At 28.0% G+C, this 10,032-nt stretch overlaps 1 protein-coding gene across 1 annotated transcript; it reads right to left on the bottom strand.

Annotated features, from left to right (window-relative positions):
• Window positions 1–1,282: 1,282 nt before the first annotated feature.
• On the bottom strand, window positions 1,283–7,849 carry LOC148236528 (pickpocket protein 28-like). The gene is made up of 11 exons (XM_088182825.1): window positions 7,842–7,849; window positions 7,518–7,787; window positions 6,941–7,186; window positions 6,769–6,883; window positions 3,181–3,314; window positions 2,641–2,857; window positions 2,316–2,583; window positions 2,194–2,259; window positions 1,919–2,129; window positions 1,769–1,860; window positions 1,283–1,712 (listed from the first exon to the last, which is right to left on the bottom strand). The coding sequence occupies exons 1-11, from the start codon at window positions 7,847–7,849 to the stop codon at window positions 1,567–1,569; spliced, it is 1,773 nt and encodes a 590-aa protein (XP_088038951.1). The 3' UTR covers window positions 1,283–1,566.
• Window positions 7,850–10,032: the final 2,183 nt, after the last annotated feature.

Here is a 10,032-nt window from a genome sequence, read left to right as displayed (position 1 = left end):
AGCAATATATTATAAATCTTGTACATACATGCTTACATATTGCAAAAATTATAGAAAGGGCTTTACAAAATAGAAAACATATATACGTTTTTAATGGAAATCTTTGGATTTTTTCGATATTATTTTCAGTTTTAACCTTAAATTTGTATTATATGTTTAGTGCAGTAACAGTTTATTAATATTGCTAATAAATAAAATTTAATACAACTATTTGGAACATACACTATAGAGCTTAAGCGAAGACTGATTGAAAAAGTCAGGAGAGCACTGCGAACACTCTTTGCAGGCACTTTTGAAAATGAGTGTTTTTTTGTACATTTAGAATAGTCATAGACACTTACACAGAAAACGAACAAGCGCTTACAGTTTGTGAATTTTCAAGAGTAAGTTGACAAAAACAAATACACGCAGAATTCACGTGAACGTCGAATACATGGTAAAATTAGTACAAATTCCAAAAAAATACTTAATATCGATGTTGCCAGCAAATTTATTTTTGAAAAATAAAGTGAAAGAAGCAATGATATAACGATATATTACGATAAAAAACAACACTGACCTGTGTCCTTACAAATACCAGTGCATCCTTCACGACGAACAACCAATCACAGGGCAGAAATCATCTGTTAAATATGTTACTGTCTACTGACTCTTGAAAATTATATTTATAAACATCTGTCAAACTTGGAGCAGCACTGTAAATTCTTTTCCGTAACGGCATGTTACTGCAAAACACCAAGCTGAAAGAAATATTAAGCTGATTTTTATGCAATAATAATAATTTTGAAAAATATTCACAACAAACTTATCGGTTCCAAAACTATCGATTTTTTAGTGATCACCTCCAAAAAATTCATATTGCTTATTTTACTTGTCTTTATTATGTTGTTTAGATATTTCATATTTTTATCATCGACCACCGAGCCCAAATCGACCTAAAACAACACCATATCGACCACTTTGCAGACATAGTCTATTCATTACAAATTATTTTCAATAAAATTTTAGGTTAAAGTCGGATAAATATTTCTTGCTACCTTCCACTGAAATAATACAATTTATATACATACATACAAAATTCGATTTAAAAAAATATATTAAATTTCCTATCGTACAATATTAAATTTATTAGAAATTAAAACATTTATAATACATTTGATAAGATTTATTTATATTTATAATTAATTATAATAATATCAATATAGTATACATTTGTATCGTATACATAAATATAAATACAAACATGAAAATACACATATATAACACTTCGATAACCGTTAAAATAGAGTGCAAGTTTTAGATATAAAGTTTTAAAAAAATGTGTTTAATAAAAGTATTCTTTAGATTATTATTTAAAGAATATTTCTACTATTTGTGATTTTACTAAAACTACTATTTGAAAGTAGTGTGGTTTTTGTGAATGGAGTGACATCTGTAGTGCATAAAATTGGTTTGCTACTTGTCTAATAAAAAATATTTTATTTAAGTTAGTAACTTAGCTTAAATAAATAAATTTTAAATTTTGTTCATAGATGTCTCTAGCTCACTTTTGCTTAAATATTATTTTTACGGTAAATAAGTGCTGACTTGATTTTTATACAATTTTTTCAAGAGTATTATAAGCAAAGGTCTCAAAAAGACAAAATATATAAACTCTATCAAGCTTATAATACTAAAACCCAAAAATAAACTCAAAAGTCCACCGACAGCCGCTGAAAATAATATAAATTATATTATACTTTTTCTTTATATATTTTAATTATTTTACCTATGAAATCCATTGTGTCGTACTGCAACTGTCTGTGCAAACCCAAAAATAGCGTGTTTTTGAATGTCACGTCAATTCTTGTAAGCTCGTCTCTATCAAAGGAATAATAATTAGAAATGATTTATAATATTTTAAATATGAAAACAATACCTGGTTAGATGTGTATTGGTATGCGTTTTAGCATTAAACTTTACAATATCGGCATAAAAACTTTCTGTATTATAAGATATTGATATGCAGCGTGGATAGCAATCGCATGTAACCATACCGTTATTGTAGTCTTTAGACAAGTACTTTTTATCAAACGTTGATTTTTCCTTTTGTGAATAATAACTTGCTATCGACATGAAGTTAACTTTTTCTAAAAAAAAATACACTCTTAAAAAAAAGAAAAGGATCGTTCTTTAAAACAAATCATATTTCACCTTTCACGCTGTTCATGCAAACATATTGATTATAAACTTTACATATTGGAGCATCTGGAATGATCGCTAAAAAATGTGTAACAATTAATAAATCATCTAATTTTAAATCGCATCATACATACATTTAAAATTAAATGGCACACAATTGCAATATTCTTTAGTGTAATTCAATTCACATTCTTTAATGCAATTATCTTCGGTATAAAAATTAAAATATTTCAATACTCTTTCGCCATCAAAATAACACTTCCTAATATTAGCGTTTACGTTTTTCATCTTTAAATCGGTGTTTATTTTATTCGGAGAAATTAAAAATGTCGTCTGTTTCTCTAGCGGTATGTTAACGTAGCTTTGAGACAATGGGTTTTCCACCGGTAAACCTATAAAAACCTGCAAAAAAATAGTCATTAACATCAGATTGCTTTGATATATTATTTTAATATTTACTTTAAAACCAGAATCCTCCCCTGTACAAATATATTGACTGTCACTTTTATTGATGTTCAAATTAATAGTAAGTCCAAAACCATCGCCTGTTGAAAAACTTCTCCTCGGATATGTCATACTGTTGTTTAGTTCAAAACTATAGCCACCTTCAGGATTCCAAAAATTCACAAAGTGTTTTTTATCGGTATTTTTTGATGTGTTTTCATTAAATTGAAAGCTTAAGTTTGTAAGAAAAACGTTTTTATTAGACATAATACAAAATAATAATTATATATGATGGCAGTAATGGTGTGCTAAATAAATTATAACCTAACGAATTAAAGCAGTGTTAAAAATAATATATAAGCCATAAAAATATGTCTACAATTATCAGTATTTGATTGTATATGGTAGATTAATAGCAATTAAGAATCGTGAGACGTTGTATAAATTAATGCATATTTTCTACGCAGTAAAACTATAGTCAAGAGTGTTCATTATATATATTTAACAATTATAATAAAAATAGCAGAAAAATAATTTATATTTAAATAATCTTACGCTGTGTTAAATCCGAAACATATACCATTGTTAGTCAAAAATGTTTCGAACAAATGATTGCAACAATCAGTGCTTTGGTCTCCTCCTGAATTCCATTTACAGCTCCTGATCATCTCGTGGCATGTTGGAGAAGTCTAAGAATAATATGTTGATTATAGATCAAATCCCATTCAATTTAATTATATAAATAAAGTTATAATTTTGAGAGAGGTGCAAATTTGATTTTTTTTAATTTCTGAAACTTAAAAATCGTTTAAAATGTTTTTTATAGCTACAATTGTATGATGTATGTTTGTATTATATAAAATGTTGCGTTTAAGATTTTATAAGCACTACGAAGGTAAGTCAAATAAATACTGTTCTGATCAATTTAAATTTTGCTCATTACAAATATTGTTATGGACACGAAATGTTTAGCCCAAGCCGAGCTAAAAGCTCACCGCTAGTCGTCTTTGTACTACCGGATTCTGTGCTGCGTGGACGCGGCGGTGAGCCTACGTGCATATGTATGATAAAACGTAAAAAAAAATTATGGTTCTTTGCCAACTTAAAAAAAAAATCCGCCAACTTCCGGCAACACTTTTCCAGCGATAGCCAATCTGATTTCTGCTCAATTTGGTTTGCCATTTCACCATGAATAGACTAACACCAGAACAACGCTTGCAAATTATACAAATTTATTTCGAAAATCCTGGTTTAGTTCGCGAAACTTAATCCATTTTACGGTCGACATAAACGTTCATCCAAGTAAGTAATTCGAATAACCATAGATTGTTTGCGCACCACGCATACTCTAATTGATAATACGCATCCGCAGAGACGTCGTACAGTGCGCACCGAAGAGGTTGTTTCTGCTGTGGGGCGTAGTATTGAGAAGGACCCGAATAAGTCGATTCGCCATCGTGCACAACAATTGGAGCTGTGTCCATTCACTTTATGATATTGGTTTAGAGTATTGATAAATGATATAATTTTAATTCAAATGTTTCATTTGAAGAACGATATTATTTCCCCACATTATATTTAGATCTCGACAAAAGAGGGAATATGAAAAATATTAACTTGGTTAAAATATCATCGTATCTACAAAAAACTAAATATGGAGAGTAACTAATTGCGTGTAGAAAATAAAATGAATAAATCCTTAGCAATTAGCCTTAAATCCTAGCGTTTTTATTAAATTTTAAGCGAAAGCAATTCAGTGAGCGTAGAAAAGAATTCATCTGACAATGTAACTATTAGTGAAAGAACCAGAATCGTAGACAAATGTCCTTTGCCTAATTGAAGTTTAAATGATATAAAAATTCCAGCGAAAACCTATGTAATAAGGCGGATTTAAGCTGCACTAGGCTTATTTTCATTTCATAATATAATATAAGTTGAAATGGAATCTTATAACTATAGAGTGCATAATTAAATACCACAAATCAACGTTTTGCAAACATTATACTTTCACCCTGTGTAGTAAAACAACTTGAATAGTATACGTTCAGTTTTCGACCAAATATTGGTAAATATACCAAACTTAAACGAGATATATATTTGTAAATTTTAATGCAGCATATGATAGTGTAAGATGCCAGAAATAATAGCAAGAAGTCGGGACTTTTTTACACATGAAATGTACGTAGGCAGGGGAATCACTTTTCAACATAGCTTTCGAAAAATGTGTCACAGACTCTAAACTACAACATGAAAGTCATTCAAACGTACGCAGATAGCATTGATGTCAATTATTTAAGAGACGAGTAATCACCCAAGTTTATCAATGCCGATGAAAAAGATTAGATGTGCCTCAACTGACTAAATATCTATGAGCGCGAATGCTGAAAGAACAACGACTTTAAAGTTTAGAATGAGTCGCGATTGCGTCCCTTATTCTTACCCGTAGCGGCTAGGACGTCAGTGCGTGAGAACGCTCCACTTGCATGAAACATCTTATATAAAGCATCATTACGCTTTGGGGAAACATATCAAGTCACGATGATCAGATTTGTAATAAAATATGTCTAGCTCTGGTTTATATTTTTGGATCTGAGTAGTGAGAATTTATCTCGGTAATGAGATGCTTGTAGATTTGCCGGATACATATTATATTGCACGACTAATTAGGTATACTAATATATAAATGTTTATTATGAGAACGAGTAGTGTCAATATATAGATAATATATTGGTTTTAATACATAGGTATTCATTATACGAATGAGTCAAAGCAGGTAGCTAAGTCCAAATTAGTCATGAAAGTTGCAGAATCTTTAAAGAGCTGATATTGCTGCCAACTAGTATCAACTAAATTCTCTCTCGAATATTTGATTATTCGAAATATTCGCCCGATTTTCAACTATATGAATATTCGAAAATTTGATTAAATATTTGTAAAATATTCATTAATACCGTCTCGAATGAAATTTGAACAACACAGTTAGTCGTTTTTTCTCTTAATATAACCGAGTGACTAGTGCCGCTCCGAGATTCATGACCCAGTATGCGCTTTTATTTTTTATTTTGTTTTAAAATGCTTCGCAACAACAACAAAAATGCTTTTACGCCTTTGAAAAATATTTATGAGTACAATGTTTATAGACGGGGTCTACTATGACCGAAATTCGCAGAATTTTTTCGTTGCAGAAAGCAAAATGTTACCATTTATTATCGTTTAACGCGTATCTCAAAAACAGGTGTGCGTTGCAATTTTTGTAAAGTTCATGTTACGTTCTTGTATTTGTTGTTTCAATACGCAAAGATTTATTAGTTTAATAATTCAATCACGATTAAATTATTTCTAGTTATTTAATTTATGTGAAAATATGCACAAAACAAACGCCGATACGGTTCACTTTTATGTATTATATATAAATATCGTTAAAAACATTATTAGCTATTGTATATACAATAAGTTCGATAAAATTACGTTTTTAAAATGCTCTTATTAATTTTTCTGAATTAATTCAAGCGCAACTGATCTTAATTATGGTTATTTTAAAAAATAAATTACAAGTAATTATAAATGATTAGTTGTTAGCCAAGGATAAAAATAAAACCATTGGAGCAGTTTTATTGGATCTGAATAATGTTGAAGAAATTAGAGAATATCGGTATAAGTAAAGATAAATTATGCTCATTCCAAAGAGAGAATAATATCATACGGTGTTGTACCACAGGGATATAAATTGGGTCCATTGCTGTTTATATTATATATTATTGATATAATAAATAATATTTAAAAAAATGTCTGTTTGTGGACGACACTTTAATATACTGCACAGGTGATAATTTAAAAAATGAATTAAGTATAATATAAATATGGTTAATATTTGTTAGATATTAATATATAAATATTTATAGATAGCTCCATTAAAGAAATAGTTGATAATATATAATATTTATAATAAAATCTAAAAAAAACACAAATTGAGTGTTTTATAGAGTAGATCGAAACACAGATCAATCTTAGTTTCAAATTATAATATAATATTATATGTTGAATTGTTTGCCATTAACTTGCTCTTGAAAGAACTTTTCCCATAATGACAAAAAACAACTTTAAAATTGATATTTACATTTAGAATACTAAAAAAATACATACATCATTGATGAATCGTAGAATCTTTTCGTCCAACTCCGGTCCAACCCCTTCAGGCAACGAATACTTATACGGCACCATATTGTTGCAAATCAGAGAAGCAGCAAACAGTAACTCTCTAAAAAAATATCGAACTTATACCATTTCAAAATAATATTTTTAACAATTGCCATACCTATCTGTTGTATTTTCCAGGTTGATAAAAGATAATTTTACTGTATTTTCTGGACAAATAACCACTGCAGGAAAAGGTATGTCGTATATAGGAGTGTATATCTTATCAATGACTAAATTAAAAGGTACTGAAAGCCACGTATAAAGCATACTGTATATGAAAAAACAGCATACGACTATACTGCCTGCACAAATTATCAACCAAGCAAGCCTTTCCACAAGTGCCAATGATTTTTCCACGATGAACCTATTGAAAATTTAAATTGTTATTATGTTTATTTATAAGTATGTTCTAAATATAGAAAAGATTGAAAAAGTTGTGTACGTGGGTTGCTTGAAATACGTCATAAACTATTCTTATAACAATTGTATGAATTCAGTAAATAAAATACATAGGGATATACAATATTTTTTACTACTTTTAAGTTTAATTATAACGTAAAAAAAAATATTTTAATATAATAAATAAGCATTTAATTTTAATAAATAAATTAAAATTAAATACGCAGATATTTTGCAAAATATAAAAATCGATTTATTAACTTTTTCATATAATTTAATTAAAATGTCATACTAACTTGAGACCATGCAAGCTTCCATTTTTACACAAAAACGCAACAGCACTGCTCAAATAATTTTCTTTAACGTTTATCAGACGTTTCTTAATTTTCTTTGGTTTATTTTCGTTACTTAGAAAAACTCCCTTCTTAACCATAATTAAATTATGTTTCTTATTACTCTGATTTTCATATTGCCGATAAGCTTCAAACAACGTATTATTATAAGTAGACCAAGCTTCGCTATATGAAACGTTGTTTTTCTTGTCACGCTTTCCATAAGACGATAGCCTGCAATTAAAAAATAATTAATCAAAAAAAAAATATCTCACAATCATTGCTTACTTCTTCATGGCGATCCAACTGTAAATGTGCAATAAATCATCGCCGTAATAGATTTATAAGCATTAAAACGAATTATCTGTAATACGGTAATGTATTGTAAATTAATATTTTATGCGAATCAATTTTATTTAAGTGTACTACGTGGAATGAAAGATTATATCATAATCGCACCCCTGCGTTCAAACAATGCGCAATTTGTGAGCAATATGAATTGATGGATTAATTGAAATGTGATTAATATACCTTTAAAGGTTTCAGTACTGACTTTTATTAAATCATGATTTGATAAACATCAAACCTTGAATTTAATATGCATTCGGTAATTAAAAATAATAATATACGTAGATAACTGGATATATAAAAGTATGAAGCAAAATACAAACAAAATCTCTTTATATTGCTATTTATATGGTATATTCCCATGTTATAAATAATCTTTAAAATAAGGTATTAATCTGACTTGTATACTTACATACATGAGCAGTATTATGTCCACGAGAATAGAATGAAAATTCAAACAACTGTAAAAATTAAATTCACACTAATAAACGTAAACGTAAAACGTAAATTTAAAAAAATTGTAACATATTTTTTAAACACTAATTTTTATATTTAATTGCAACTACCTTAGCCTGAAAAATAACTACAATCATTTTATACAAATCATCAACTAATGCCTTACAGATAGATAGATAGATGGACTAAAACATTATTTTATATTTCATATACATATTTTTCACAGCTCAACTAGGGATCGAAGGTTATGTTTATCAACCTTTTTCTTTCAAATATGCTACTAGCACCTTATCAGATTTATATCTTGTGATTATAGGCTAATATAAAACTGTCAACCTCTTCTACAAACCAACCACTGAATTCTTACATTGAAAAGTATGGAAGTCACATATAAAAATTCCACTGATGACATTTTCAATAATAAAATTCCCCTGATGACATTTTCAAAGTCAGCTCTGAGAACATATTTCAGTGATTTCTATGGGATTCGTAAAACATGTCCCTGGACTTAAAATATCTTAAGTTAACACTACTTTATCACTGGAAATGTTTGTAGCGATAAAATAAAATATAGACGAAAGAATAAATAAGCAGCTTATTAGATTAATATATTTTGTATAAAAGTCGCTCCCAAAAAATATATTTAAAAATAGAGAAGAGATATTAGAACGACTTTTTTAATTCAGGTGGTTCGAAATCGGATACTAAAATAATTAACGAAAATAATGCTGACGTTAATTTTATTGATATGACGTTGACAATCAAAAAACTAATAAACCACCGGAATATTTATCTTGTAAAAAAAATAATATATGTAGTCGACGAAATGACTACATATATTATTGACGATTTTGCAAACAAACGGTAAGTCTAAATCTTACATATAAATCTTTGCTTACAATTAAGCCAACATCAACGGAAAGCGAAAGCGTATTCTCAACGGAAGAAAAATTAATATATGCCTTAGTTTTTCTTAGATGTATATATACATATAATTAGACTTTGCAAATTAATCAAATATCGATAATAAAAAAAAATTTAAATTATTTTTTATTTTTTAAATTAAAAAAAAAACAATTTGGTTATAATAAAAATTTACCCTACGGGAGAAAACTAATCTCACATTTTAATTAAACGTGTATTCTAACACTAATTTGTGTGGTAGAAAATGTGCAAAATTATTGTATACGAATTCACTTTTCTATTGAAATTACATATAACTTTTTATTAGGCAAATGAAAATATATATTTTAGCTTTGATTATTTTTTAGTATATTAAAATATTAGATTAAACAAGAACCGTTCAAATATTAAGTACTTTTGTGTCATAAAAACTTCTTAAAATTTATTAATTTTACCTAATTTTTTTTTAATTATCACACATTGAATTTTTTCACGTTTTTTGTTTGAAATTATCTATTTCTGCTCACTTCTACAATTTAAAACATTTTTAATGATTAAATTTCATATATCATATATATTGCAGCAGAAATTCTGCGAAAAGTTTTGCTCTAATAAAATCTTAAAATTAAACGAGCATCAACGAATTGTCGACACCACCCCCCAATAATGTATATTTTAATTTAATTTACTAAGAAATTTTTAACTATTTAAGTTATACATCGATATTGATTATATTTCAAACCATGTTTATGAAGTTTATTTTTCAGCACCC

This window comes from Plectrocnemia conspersa, unplaced genomic scaffold (assembly GCF_051122295.1).
Source record: "Plectrocnemia conspersa isolate PC_06_02 unplaced genomic scaffold, ASM5112229v1 ptg000003l, whole genome shotgun sequence".
Lineage (NCBI taxonomy): Eukaryota > Metazoa > Arthropoda > Insecta > Trichoptera > Polycentropodidae > Plectrocnemia > Plectrocnemia conspersa.
This window is presented reverse-complemented; position numbering and strand designations above follow the sequence as displayed.